Source organism: Takifugu rubripes, chromosome 20 (genome assembly GCF_901000725.2).
Source record: "Takifugu rubripes chromosome 20, fTakRub1.2, whole genome shotgun sequence".
NCBI lineage: Eukaryota > Metazoa > Chordata > Actinopteri > Tetraodontiformes > Tetraodontidae > Takifugu > Takifugu rubripes.
The window spans coordinates 9,766,853-9,780,122 of record NC_042304.1 but is presented as its reverse complement, the minus strand read 5'-3'; the positions used below and the strand labels follow the sequence as shown (position 1 = coordinate 9,780,122).

Here is a 13,270-nt window from a genome sequence, read left to right as displayed (position 1 = left end):
GTGTGTGCACCCTCAAATGTCGAGTACTTTTGTTTTGTCCAACATTCACTACACATTTCTAATTAAAACAAAATCTTTTAAGTAGAGATCCAGCCGCCTCCAGCAAAGGAAGAGCCTCCAGTGATCGTCTCTCAGACTGTAGCCAAACCTCTCAAAGCATCTACTCCTGCAGAAAATGTGAGACCTGTTCCTCCAGAGCCCAAAAAGAGATCCAACAGGAAAGCATCAATAACAAGTCTGGAAAAAGATGCAATTTTGACTTTGGACAAAAATCAGTCTGTGGTGAAGGACAGGAAAGAAGAGCTAAAGGGAACACCTGCAAGGTCTGAGGAGAAAGACTTGGGCGTTCTAAAGAATGGAACACGGGCAGAGGAATTTAATCTGGAGAAAGATGAAGCCAAGAATTTCGATAAGTTTACAAAACTAACTGATATTAAAAAGGAATTGGTGGGTGAGGCAAAGAAGAAAAGAGAGAAAGATGTTTTTATTGAAGCAGAACAACCAGCAACCATCTTAGAGAAATTGGTCCTGGCTGAGCAGCCAGAGGTGGTGTTGGAACAAAAGAGACGGTCATTTGTATGTCTGCAAAATGAAGATGAAGGTGAAGTGATCCCAAAACAACCAGCAAAGCCTTCAGAGAAGGAAAATAAAGTGGACACAAAGAGACCGAGTCCAGCTTTCCAAGAAGAAATGCCTGGAAAAGAAGATCAAGATGATGTAAGAGGCCCTTTGAAGCAACAAGAAGCAAGATCAGCCGTACAAAAAGAAGGTGACAAAACAGAGGAGTCTTTTAAACCACCAGTGAGATCAAGAGGGAGGTTAACATTAGAGAATCAACAACCCAACATGGATCTTTTCCAGCCAGAAAAAGCTTTAGAGGTTTCCGAAGAAGGCCTTGAACAGAGAAACCAGGTGAAACAAGGATTGTCAACCACAGTTTCCCAAAAGGAGAAAACAGGACAAAAGTCACAAGAAAAATTAGACAAAACTTTGGCAAATCAGGTTGAACACGCTCCTCCAAAACCTCCCACCAGGCTAAAAAGCAAAGCGAGGTCAGGGATGGAAAAGCAACATTCCAGGGACACAGAGACAGAACAGGATGATCAGCAAGTGAAAGTGGATGATCGGTTAGTTAACAAATCAGTGTCTCTGAAAAAGGAGGCTGAAGAGAAACCAAACTTTGAGAGCGAGCAGTGGGTAACTGAGATACCTGAGCAGTTTAAGCAACCTGCAAAGGTTTCAGACAATGACACAAACACCAAACAGTCGCTAAAACAGCTGGTGAAGCCCATTATTAAAGAACCTGAGCAGGAAACAAAGCTGGCAGTGCGGCCACTGAGAAGGGAAGAGGAGCAACATGTGACAAAACAAGCAGAAGACATTCCTTTGCTCTACATTTCTGAAGATGAAACCTTCATGGAGGCCTTGAGCGAGCTGCCTGTAGACATCCAGCCCCCAGACCAAGGCTTCACCACCAACCCACCAGAGGATGCCACACTGGATGATGAACCAGAGCTACAGGGGGCAGCGGTCAAGATTCAGGCTGCATTCAAAGGCTACAAAACCCGCAAAGACATGCGACCGGTCTTCAAAGAGGTGTTTAAGAACCAGAGTGCAGATCTTCAGAGCACACTCACTCTACTCTGTGTTGTGGAGGGAAATCCAACCACGGTGCGCTGGCTGAAAAACGGACACTCCATCGTGAGTGACCATCGATGCTGCATGGAGACCACAGAGGCTGGCGCGTGCTCGCTGGTCATTAAAAACCTCGGCTCTGCCGACAGCGGCGTTTATACGTGCGAGGCTGTGAATAAGTTCGGCATCGCCTCCTACAATGGCAACATAACGGTAGTGCAGCCTCAGAAACCACTCCAGAAACCAGTGCACCCACCACTTGCAGCCATAACCCCTCTTCAACTCGCCCAGCCAAAGTCTGACAGCCAGCCCAAATCCCCACTGCAAAATCAGCACCTTGCTCAAGCCCAGGGTCAAACCGGCACTGAAAGTTACGTCGAGAGTGTAAACGTGTCGCTGTGGGAGGCCTACAACCTGACAGAGCAGCAGGACACCCCCATGAGGCTGCAAGAGAGGAGAGCTTCACTCCTCGCTGCCAGTTCCAGTGAGTAACCTACTTTCACTATGATCTGTGACTATGGACCAGCTGCGATCCCTCCAGAGTATCACTACCGCCCTCTGGGGGCAGCATTCGGGAATTACACTCTTAACACCCCCGCTCCTCAAACTCTTCAGATGGCTTCTATAATTTAGGTTCTTCTTTATTTATCAACATACAAATACTATTGCCAGAACACTCCAACAAACTGGAGTTGTGATTATCTTAATGTTGAAATGTCTTGTTTGTGTGTGTGTACGCATCTTGGAGGCAGACTCAAGTGATGCTCAGGTAGGACGATCAGCAAATCCCAAACGTGACCTACTGTCTCATGGCTCATGGATCTCCATCCTCAATCCAGGGTTCAGCACTGATGAAGCCTTTTTCAGATGTGACATTTGACTCTGGGAGTAGGAATGCTGCACAGATTTACTCATGGTTGTCTTTTTGTGACAGTGTCCAGTCCCTCTGATTACGACACAGCTCCGGATGTGATGGAGCCTGTTGACGCGCCTGTACTGAGGTCAGAGACACTTTTTTATTCAGAATCTGCTTTCCCAGCTGCAGATTGTGCTGATTTAACTTCTCTCGACTGTCAAATGCGAACACTATTACAGGGAAGCAAAACAGGCAAATGCAGCTGATCGTGTGCTGCCAAAAGAGGATAAAGAACAAATAACTCCCCCACAAACTCTAAAGCATTTGAAAGTAAAAGGTCGGAATTGTTGATTTAAATTCACTGTTGTTTTTCATCATGTACGACCCGTTCAGGAGTTCTTATGTCTGAACTGTTCTTCGCTGATTTAAGATCATGAAGATAGATTGAGGACGGCATCACCTAAACACCACCGCGCACACACTCCCTTAACCAGCACCGTGTCTGGATCAGAATCCGAAGGGGAAGAAGACAGACAAGAGGTATATTTTTAGACAATAACGAATAAAGGTTGCTGTTTCCATGAAAGCAGCTGTCCCGTTTTCTCGCTGCAGACTTTTGAAATGTACGTGACGCGAGCCGACTGCAGCTCAGAGGGCGGAAATAAGGACAGCGTTGTCCTGAAGGAGGGCCAGTTTGTGGAGGTCTTGGATGCTTTTCATCCTGAGAGATGGCTGGTGAGAACCAAACCCACCAAAACCAACCCTGCTCGACAGGGGTGGGTCTGTCCGGCGTACCTGGAGAAGAAGAGAAAGGTCAGGCCTGTCATTTTTATCTCTATTTCAGTAAAACAAATGAAACGTTTAATGAAAAACAAGATGTTTAATCTCATGTACAGGAGACCTTCCCACAGTTAAGACCACAAGCAGAAGATCTTGATGGAATTGGATCAACAGGTGAAGAGTACAGGCGATCCCTCAGGTCTGTAACCTGCTGATGTCAGCTCTTATCGCCATTTATATGGTTACAACTATTGTGAGCTACGTATATAACTGTGTTTATGGCTTGTTTTGTGCCACTCTGTGCCACGTATGTCTTTAGCCAACTGATTCAGGGCCTGATTGATGGAGAGGAGGAGTTTGTAAAGGAGATGAAGACCTTGCAGCTCCATTATTTGGACTCTAGCCGCCATGTTTCTGTCAACATCCTCAACCAGAAAGAGATGATTTTCAGGAATATCAAAGACATCGTGTGCCTGCACGAGAGGTAACACACACCCACACATCCACCGATAAATGGAGGTCAAAGCCGTGAAGGACACATTCCACCTCCTGTGACCTCATCACGTGTCCCGGCAGATCGATCCTTCCTGGTCTGCGAGAGTGCACCACAGATGATGATGTAGCCATGCTCCTGATCTCACACGCCGAGAACTTTGAGAAGTACCTTCACTACATGGTGGGACAAGCACAGGCAGAGGCCTGCATCGCTGACAAGGCCGTACAGCAGTATTTCAAAGTAATGTGTTTACCAACATGTGTTTAGTATAAACACTTGGGAACATTATGTTAATGTGTTTCTGTGTACTTCAGGAGTCAGCAGAATCTTCAGCGGCTCCTGCTATGGATGTTCTAACCTTCATACAGCAGCCAGTGGAGAGGATCCAAACTTACCAAGCATTGTTGAAGGTCAGCACCACATTTATTTGACAATGTCATTTATTATGTTGCTATAAAATTGTTATTGTTTTCCTCAGTGTTCAGATTGTTCAGATTTTGATGTAACTCTAATGCTGAGACTCCTACTGGCAGGAGTTAATCAAGAACAAAGCCAAAAGTGGCCAAAGTTGCTGTCTGTTGGAAAAGTCTTTCTCCATGATGTCCTCTCTGCCCTGGAGGTCTGACAACCTGCACCAGGTGTCCCTCATCGAGAATTACCCGGCTCCCCTGACGGCTTTGGGAGAGCCTGTGAGACAGGTGAGTGCACATGTTTGACAGGTGTTTCTACATCTCCAGACAACCTGTGTGTGCAGCCCTTTATTTAAGGCAATGAATAATTAAATTGGGTTCATAGATTGAGAATTTTCCCTTCAGGGAGTCTTTACAGTGTGGGAGGAGAATCCAGAAGTGAAGGTGTCCTCTAGAGGGCACCAGAGACAAGTCTTCCTCTTTAAAGAATGCATCGTCTTGTGCAAACTGAAAAGAGACGGCAGCGTGAACGCTGACACCTTCACCTTCAAAAACAAGATGAAGGTGAGCCCTGTTCTTTTTCAGTGTGCAGGAAAAATCCACAGAATCCAACTATCACTTCACTTCTGTCACCTCCCCAGTTAAATGACGTGGAAATAAAGGAGAGCGTGGATGGTGATGAGAAGTCGTGGGGTTTGTGGCACGAGCACAGGGGCTCTTTGCGCAGGTACACGCTGCAGGGCCGCTCCTCTCTGGTCAAACTCTCCTGGCTGAAGGACCTGAAAGAGCTTCAGCAGCGTACCAGCCTGCCTACTAACAGTAAGTGGGAAATAAACAACAGTGTAAACAACAAGTCGGCGGACCTTTTTGTTGAGTTTTAGCTTTTTTTCCGATGCTTCTTTTCAAACAGCACCGCCGGTGTTTGAGTCACTGTTGTCTGACTGGACGACTAAAATAGGACAGACGATTAAGCTGACCTGTAAAGTCACCGGATCGCCGACACCAGCGGTCAGCTGGTTCAAAGGTCAAAGTTCATTCTTATCACTGGCTTATGAGCGGCCCTGCATTTGTCCGTTGTATGCCTTCGTCGTTCATGCACTCATACACGTATGACCTGCGACCCTCAGATGGCCTCTCTCTAGAGGACGACCCCCGTCACATCATCTTAGCAGAGCGCTCGGGGACGTGCACGCTCATCCTAGACAGTCTCAGTGCGCAGGACTCCGGCCAGTACGCCTGCTTTGCTCACAGCTTCATGGGCAGTGCTGGTACTCTGGCTAAGGTGGTGGTGCAGGGTACGTTCACCTCCTCGGGTTCATTCCACTTCCGCTTCTGCCTCTTGGTTATAGCAGTTTATTGTGATTCCTCCGACTTTCACAACTGTTTTTACACTCATCATGGCTGCTGGTCTGACTGCTCATCCAACCCCCCCAGCTCCTCCCAGATTTGTGTCCCGACTGGAGAGTGCTTGTCTCATTGAGGGCGAAGACATCCAGTTTTCCTGTTCCACACTCACTACTCCTTTACCCCGGATCAGGTAAAGTAGCCACAACCAAGTCTGTAGTTGCCAAATGTGTGAAAAACCACTGTAAAAAACACTCTGCGGGGTACTCAGGTGGTCCAAAGAGGGTCGAGAGTTGTTCAACGGGGAAAAGTATTGCATCCTAAATGATGCTCGGAGTGGGATCCTGAGTCTGACGGTCATCGGTGCAACAGAGGCTGATATTGGACAATACGAGTGTGAGGTAAACAAAACACACACACCTAACAGAGTATCATCATCCTCGTCATCGTCATCAGTAAATGAAGTGTACTTAATGCAGCTCTGGAACGAGTTTGGCTGCGTCCGATGCAAGGCCGGGCTTTGTCCTGCTTACGTACCTCCAACTGACGTGGAGAGCGACCACCCTCAGGACTTACCTGCTAAAGGTAGGAGAACCCGGCCCGCTGAAGGTAAATATCCTCCCAACAGGCTGGAAACGCTGTACAAGGATGTACTTTCAGCTGTGTTCGAGAAAAGAGGGAGCACATGCCATCGTTCACCTCACCTCACCTCCGATCAAACCTCTACATCACATCAGACGACATCTCTTCACAACAACCTGCACCAAACCGCATCAGTTCCCATGTTAAACCACTACCATTCATCCATCGTGTCCAGGTGACTTCCCATGACGGAAGTCCGACCACGTTTCCTCTTCTTACGCCACAGATTTCTAAACCTCATCTGCACATTCCAGTACTCCACATTAACTGCACCACAGTTCCCCTGCGTCCTCACACACCGTAACACTGATGCGTTGAGGGTATGAGATGTTTTCACCAGTCAGATGGAAGCATGAATCGGGACATTCATGCTCTCATTAAAGGCTGCAGGGTTTTTAAGATAGCATCAGTGAACACTCACATTAATGTCGAGTATTTTGTGTGTATCTTTACTGCTGATTCTGAGAGAATGTATCTTTTCATTGTCCATAAACTACATGTTCCATCTTTCCTTTATCCGTCCTGAAGCAGGAACTTCTTCTCACGGATCCATTCATGTAAGTCATCATTGCCATGGTAACAAATCACCATCCAACATTCAACATTTCCTCCTCTCGCCAATGCATGTCCACCTAACTCCTCACTCCTACAAACACAAGATGGTCATGTGCTGGGCAGACAGCGTGTAGGAGTGGGCGTCAGGTCGATGTTGGTTAGTAGTATAAAACTCTCCATTGCCTGAGGTAAGAAATGCATTTATACTACAGCCAGTGTGGAAGGTACTGTACTTTTCTCCCATTGATCTTTACACAAGTCTCTGAGTCAGGAGTTTCAGAGTAATCACACCTCATTGGTTCTCATAGATGCAGATTCAGACAGCTGGACCACTGCCTTCGTCAACAAGTGGTTGCAAAGTGACTTCAACCCAGCTCCTGCTGCCAAGATGCTCCACCCCTCTGCAGACCCTGAAGGGTAAGTTCTCCACCTTCCACAGCTGGAGACATGATAGGGGTCAAATTTCCATAAATTGGTCAGGGAATAATATTAACTTCTTCCTATTTTATGTCTTCAGAACTGAATGTAGTGCCGATCGGGCTGTTCCTGCGTCGACCACAGAAGGTCAGGTGCTGCAGCAGCCTCCGTGTTTCCTGGAGGACGAAGAGGAAGAGCTCTACATCTCAGAATCCATGCAGGAGATTACAGATGGTGACATCACTCAAGCATTATACCACTGTTTAATTACAACAGCCAACGTGCTAACTAATCCAATGTCATATTCAGCCCCTCCCACCATCCAGGTGCCCCACGAGGACCTGTGTGTAGAACCGGGCCAGCCGGTTACGTTCACTGCCATCATCACGGGGAGACCTGCACCAAAAATTGAGTGGTACAAGGTTAGAGCGCACAGGTCAGTGATCTCCAGCTGAAAGTCCCTGCTTAAATGTTCACCCTTTCTGTGAATGCAGGATGAAGAGGAGCTGCTAGCTAATGAGAATGTAAAGCTAGCGCAGCATGGCGCCCGTTGCTCTGTGACCATAGTGTGCCCCGAGGGTGAGGACAGCGGAATATACACTTGCTTTGCCTACAACGACTCTGGTCACGAGTCCTGCCAGGCCCAGCTGACGGTCGAGGAAGGTGAGACCGATTCCATTTTATAGCTTCCTAGGTTTATCCCTGTAAGAAAACACTTCCCACTGGGGTGAGCTCAGGCTTTTTTGTTAGTGTTTAAAGTACCAAAGAAACCAATATCATGCATGATGATCCAGTCACAGCATTTCTGCTTGTGTTTTTCCTGCAGGCCCTCTGGAGCACCGGGAGAGAGAGGTGGAGCTTGGAAAGAGGAGGAAGTTGTTCTCTGTTTATGACGTCCATGATGAAATTGGAAGGTGATCCTGCATTTAACTCAAGTGTGTATACCTTCACTTCGCCCAGGAAGTCTCATGACCTGTGTGTTTTAGGGGCACCTTCGGGGTAGTGAAGCGCGTCGTTCACAGGAGGACAGGTGAGGTGTTTGCCGCCAAGTTTCTACCCGTGCGGAGCAGTACGCGGACCAGAGCCTTCCAGGAGAGGGACTTGCTGTCCCGCCTGGCCCACCCCAGAGTCGCCTGTCTGCTGGACTTCTTTTGCACCAGACGCACTCTGGTGTTGATCACAGAAATGTATCCTCTCTGTGGGAAGAGTCCTGGTCCTTTAAACGCAGGTTTAGGGTTCTTTAACACGTTTTTCCAGGTGCTGTTCCCATGGACTTCTGGACCATCTCCTTCTTAAAGGCTCAGTTTCTGAGAGAGAGGTCCAAGCATAACTTTCTCCATATTGACATTCCCAAATTTCCACATCGTCCTTAATTGTGGACTAACACATCGATTTTTGTTCCATCCAGGTCCGGTCGTTCATCCAGCAGATCCTGGAAGGCCTCGGTCACATTCACAGCATGAACATTTTGCACCTGGATATGAAAGTGAGGTTTCTGGTTTTGTCAGAAACACTGACTGCCATCAGAGTTTTTCTACGAATTGACTGTTTTAATTTCTCCGTCTCAGCCTGATAATATCCTGATGGTGTATCCACCGAGAGATGAGATCAAGATCTGCGACTTTGGCTTCTGCCAAGAAATAGACACGTCCAGGCACCAGTACAGCATGCTGGGAACGCCGGAGTTTGTTGCCCCAGAGATTGTTCACCTTGAGCCCGTCACTGTGGCCACCGACATTTGGTGGGTTTCATTAACACGTTTGAAAAATGACATTTTCTGCACGTTTGCTGGATGTTGTTGCTTTTATTGACCTGTTTTGCTCATCGCCTCCTCAGGTCTGTCGGGGTTATATCCTACATATGGTAGGTGCCTCTGGATTTTATTGATATTCTTTTAATCTTCCTCCCAGTGACACGTTTTCCCTCATTATTCGGTGCGTCCACAGTCTTGTGTGCCGCTGCCCCTTCGTGGGTGAGACAGACCGAGCCACACTGCTCAGAGTTGGGGAAGGAACCCTGAACTGGGACGCCCCCGATGTCACCTGTAGGAGCCCAGAGGCCCAGAACTTTCTTCACATCCTCCTCCAGCCAGATCCAGAGTATAAATGTTTAATTCTTGCTAACAGTTTAAGCCACACAGGTAAATTAAACATGTAGCACTGCTAATTCTCCTTTTCCTCAAGGAAACGGCCATCTGCCTTTGAGTCCTTGAGCCACGAATGGTTCCAGGTGAGAGGAAACGTGTCAGTGGATCTGATTTGTGTAAACTACGTACATCTTAGAACCCAAACCTGATTTGACTGTGTTCAGGATGAACTTGCTGGAGAAGACACTGATGAAATCAACACAAGGAATTTAAAAGCATTTATCTCCAAAAGGAAATGGCAGGTAGGATCATCCATGGGATTGTTCTTCACTCAGATCAGATCTAACAGTGTTTTCATCGTCTACTGTTTCCTCAGCGCTCGTTGACTTGCATCGGGTCAGTTCTCACTCTCAGGCCCATCCCAGAGCTGCTGGATGCTCCTCTCAGGGAAACCGCTGCTACCGTTCCCCGTGAGCCTCAGGAACACAGCAGCAGCTCTCTGAGCAGCGGCTCGTCGTCCGAGTACGACGAAGCCGACTCCTGGGACTTCTTCCAGCACTACAGCCAGACTGAGGAGGAGGAGGAAACCGAGGACGACTACGATCCTCTGATGGAGAGAGCGCGGATCCCCGAACCATTCCCCAGACACCATTTAGACACAGAGGAGGAGGAGGTCACATTGGGAGATGAAGAGGATGGAGATGTTGAGAGGAGGAGTGTGCTGGAGCGGAGTATGAGCAGGCAGTCAGCTGCGTCATCAGAGACGTCCTGCCAAAGGACACCTCAGAGGGAACGTAGGCTCAGCAAAGACAGCAGCCCCTCCCTCCACCTCTCTGATGGAGATGAGGGTTCGGGGAGCGAGGGGGGCCGCATCCCACGTGGAAGCGTCATCAGAAGCACTTTCTACAGCACCTCGCACCAGCTGTCCCCCATGTCTGCCAGACACATGACTTTGCGGGATAAATTTCAAGCCAAAAAGCAGGAGAGGGGCCGCAAACCAATACGGAGAAGCCTTTCCGGGCGGCTTAGCGAGCCCCTGATCGAATACGTGGAGGATGAGACGGATGCCGCCCGCGGCCAGAGGCGAGTGTCCGTCCAACCCGCGATGCAGAAGTCCTGCTCGTTCGACAGTGGCGTCGGCCTCGTCCACGGCAATGTCCCACCTCACAGGAGGAGCAGGTCTCTTGACGGGTTCTCTCGGCTGTCTCCCGGCTCACCCATCTGCTCCAAGTCAGGTGAGGAAGAGGGTTCCCAGAGCCTGAAGGAGGATTTCACAGATGACGAAGGGACGGCAAGAAACCTGTTGTCCATCCCTCAACGACCCACAAGAAGGAGGGGCTCCGTAGCTCCAGTGCGGGGGATTCCTCTGCAGGTGGGATCAGCTCTTCCCTCTCGCCTCCTCGCTGGAGATAGAGCACTCTCTAAACTAGATCAGGAGCCGACACAAGGAGGCGCCTTTACAGGCTCCCAGGGCTCTCTGGCTGAATCATTTCATTTGGAACACGGTGGCTCAGATTCCTCCAGCAGGCTCGGCTCCTACGAGGAGCTGAGTCATGGCCATCGGAGAGGAAGATCCAGATCAGGTTACAGCGAAGGCTACAACGATCAGGGGGAGCCTCTGATTTCATCTTCCCCATTTTCTTTCACGGAGGTTAAATCCGTAAGTTCATTTCCTCAGGCACCACCGCGGAATCGTACTCGCTCCAACCCCAACCTGACTACGTACCAGAGAGGTCAGCTGGGCACTCCTCTAACGGCGAGTCCCAGTCCAAGCCTGTCTTCTCTCCAGGCTCCAGAGAGGCCTCCCAGGGCCAAGGACAAGAAGGACCTCAGGGGCCTCCAAAGACATGCGTCAGCTCCAGCCCTGGAACTCCAGCCACCTGTAGGAAAATCACCAAAGCTGGGGTTCCTGAACATCTTCCGGAGGCAGTCCTGGACTGGTCAGCCATACTCCCAGCTGGAAAACCCAGAGTTTGGACCCACGCTTGGAGAGATCATGAGCCCCGATACTCCTACCATGTCTTTGAGGAAGAGAATGAGAGCATCAGCCTCCAGCCTGACCAAACTGTTTTCCAAGTCTTCAAGCAAAGAGGATGTCAGCAAAGGTGGGATGGAATTATCTTTTTTCATCATTGTATCATTTATCTCTCCTTATATTGGTTTTCTTTTACAAAAGGGCCCATAGTAAAAGTCTCACCTGAGGTTGGAGGCTTCACCGGTCCTGAGAGTCCCAAAAAGAGGACCACCAAGCTCCTACCTTCTTTTAAAATGCCCGTGTTCAAAAGGACAAAAGGTAGGTAAAAAAGTAAAGCACAGACCAGCTGCTCATTGAGTGTTTTTAATCTGCCCCCCTCTGTTTCCAGGTCTGCTGGTGCGACCCAGTAAACCTGAAGTGCTCCAGTTAGATGGGGGGGGAGTGCTGCTGGTTTGGAAGCCGGTCCATTCTAGTGACCCAGTGACCTATTGTGTGCAGTACTGTACAGATGGTGGGTTCAAACGTCACGTCTCGGCCACTTTGGACCAATGTGGTTTTACCTGCTCAGGTGAAATGCTGCGTGTGTTCCACAGCCACAGGTGGGGACTGGACGCTCCTCTCAGAGGAGGTGGCAGACAGCTGCTATGTGGTGAAGGATTTGCCCAGAGGAGCCTCTTACGTGTTCCGGGTGAGCTGCATCACCAAAACAGGCGCCGGACCTTTCAGTGACGCTTCTGTGCCGGTCGTCATGGCAACACACCCTGAAGGTGAAAGTCATACACTTATAATACAGAAGGTTGGGAATATGTGGGCATGCATCCACCTCCACATAATCAAGTGCTTGTGCCATAAGAACAGTCTAATTCCAAACTTTTGTTTCCTGCTTCCAGAGACTCACATTCCTCTAATCCAGACTGAATCACCGGGGTCAAAGGTTATCGGATTGGATCAGCAGACACACCAGAAGACCTACAGTTTCCTCTCGGAGATTAACAGGTGGGTTTGGGGATAGTTTCTTCTCCTTCCTGTTTCTCTGCCTGCCGCTCCGCCCCGTAATCCAGCTCTTCCCCTCCTCCGTCCCCTCTTCCTGTCCCTCAGGGGGCGTTTCAGCATCATCACCATGTGCAGGGACGTTGAGACCAGTCAGGTTTTTGCTGCCAAGGTCACCCCTTACAAGGCCGAGCAGAGGCAGCTGGTGCTGAGGGAATATCAGCTCCTGAAGAAGCTTCATCACCCCCACCTGGTGCAGCTGCACACCGCCTACCTCACCAGCAGCTACCTGGTGTTAGTGGAGGAGCTCTGCCCCGGCAAGGAGCTGCTCCACAGTCTGGCAGCGAGGTAGCAAAGCAGCTTCCTTGTCATGGTCTCTAAAGGATAATTATAGCATTATTACATCATAGTAAAAACATAGCAGATTACCAGTAGAGTGTCTGTATGTCAATCCTGGGTCTGTGTCCTGCCAGAGAGCTCTATTCAGAGACTCATGTTGCAGAGCTGCTGGTTCAGATTCTGAGCGCCGTGGACTACCTCCACGGACGCCGCGTGATCCACCTGGACCTGAAGTCCGACAACATGCTGGTGGACGACTGCAACCACCTGAAGATAGTGGACTTGGGCTCGGCTCAGCTCTTCACGCCGGGCCAGCCTCTGAACATCGAGCACATCCAGGGCCTGTCGGAGAGCAGAGGTACTGATCCGGTTCGGCCCGTGAAGAAACCTCACTCATATTTGTGCTGCTGTAGATTCTTCTAATGCCTCAACCTTTGACTGCTCCAACAGACGGCCTCAGCAAAGGTACAGAGCGGTCGATGACGGACGGTGATGGACGGGAACTAACAGCCTTATTTCATCCACCCCAGCTGACCCTAAGCTAACAAACCCCAAATCCTTTTTACCCGTCACCATTACATCCTGTTTTTGCCTCATCTGCACAGCACAATAAGAACAATATCCTCTGTCCATCTGTGTTCTCAGTTTATATTGTCCTTCCCAAAGCTCCGGAAATCCTCGAAGGTCACGGCGTCGGCCCTGAAACTGACATTTGGGCCGTTGGAGTGCTGTCGTTTATCATGTA

At 49.2% G+C, this 13,270-nt stretch overlaps 1 protein-coding gene across 1 annotated transcript in view; it reads left to right on the top strand.

Moving 5' to 3' along the window:
- The window catches only part of obscna (obscurin, cytoskeletal calmodulin and titin-interacting RhoGEF a), a 29,418-nt gene that overhangs the window by 15,181 nt on the left and 967 nt on the right, over window positions 1-13,270 (top strand). The window contains exons 42-80 of the mRNA XM_029828417.1: window positions 86-2,119; window positions 2,570-2,636; window positions 2,731-2,828; window positions 2,922-3,031; window positions 3,104-3,304; window positions 3,388-3,470; window positions 3,591-3,755; window positions 3,848-4,007; window positions 4,082-4,177; window positions 4,301-4,465; window positions 4,583-4,741; window positions 4,819-4,996; window positions 5,088-5,201; window positions 5,305-5,472; window positions 5,612-5,714; window positions 5,793-5,922; window positions 6,001-6,106; window positions 7,027-7,135; window positions 7,236-7,369; window positions 7,445-7,557; window positions 7,630-7,798; window positions 7,962-8,049; window positions 8,122-8,322; window positions 8,393-8,453; window positions 8,544-8,621; window positions 8,704-8,876; window positions 8,972-8,998; window positions 9,082-9,234; window positions 9,319-9,364; window positions 9,446-9,523; window positions 9,598-11,326; window positions 11,398-11,514; window positions 11,585-11,707; window positions 11,790-11,963; window positions 12,087-12,192; window positions 12,295-12,534; window positions 12,660-12,883; window positions 12,976-12,990; window positions 13,171-13,267. Of these exons, the coding sequence (XP_029684277.1) occupies window positions 86-2,119; window positions 2,570-2,636; window positions 2,731-2,828; window positions 2,922-3,031; window positions 3,104-3,304; window positions 3,388-3,470; window positions 3,591-3,755; window positions 3,848-4,007; window positions 4,082-4,177; window positions 4,301-4,465; window positions 4,583-4,741; window positions 4,819-4,996; window positions 5,088-5,201; window positions 5,305-5,472; window positions 5,612-5,714; window positions 5,793-5,922; window positions 6,001-6,106; window positions 7,027-7,135; window positions 7,236-7,369; window positions 7,445-7,557; window positions 7,630-7,798; window positions 7,962-8,049; window positions 8,122-8,322; window positions 8,393-8,453; window positions 8,544-8,621; window positions 8,704-8,876; window positions 8,972-8,998; window positions 9,082-9,234; window positions 9,319-9,364; window positions 9,446-9,523; window positions 9,598-11,326; window positions 11,398-11,514; window positions 11,585-11,707; window positions 11,790-11,963; window positions 12,087-12,192; window positions 12,295-12,534; window positions 12,660-12,883; window positions 12,976-12,990; window positions 13,171-13,267 (8,392 nt within the window). The remainder of the gene's footprint in view (window positions 1-85; window positions 2,120-2,569; window positions 2,637-2,730; window positions 2,829-2,921; window positions 3,032-3,103; window positions 3,305-3,387; window positions 3,471-3,590; window positions 3,756-3,847; window positions 4,008-4,081; window positions 4,178-4,300; window positions 4,466-4,582; window positions 4,742-4,818; window positions 4,997-5,087; window positions 5,202-5,304; window positions 5,473-5,611; window positions 5,715-5,792; window positions 5,923-6,000; window positions 6,107-7,026; window positions 7,136-7,235; window positions 7,370-7,444; window positions 7,558-7,629; window positions 7,799-7,961; window positions 8,050-8,121; window positions 8,323-8,392; window positions 8,454-8,543; window positions 8,622-8,703; window positions 8,877-8,971; window positions 8,999-9,081; window positions 9,235-9,318; window positions 9,365-9,445; window positions 9,524-9,597; window positions 11,327-11,397; window positions 11,515-11,584; window positions 11,708-11,789; window positions 11,964-12,086; window positions 12,193-12,294; window positions 12,535-12,659; window positions 12,884-12,975; window positions 12,991-13,170; window positions 13,268-13,270) is intronic.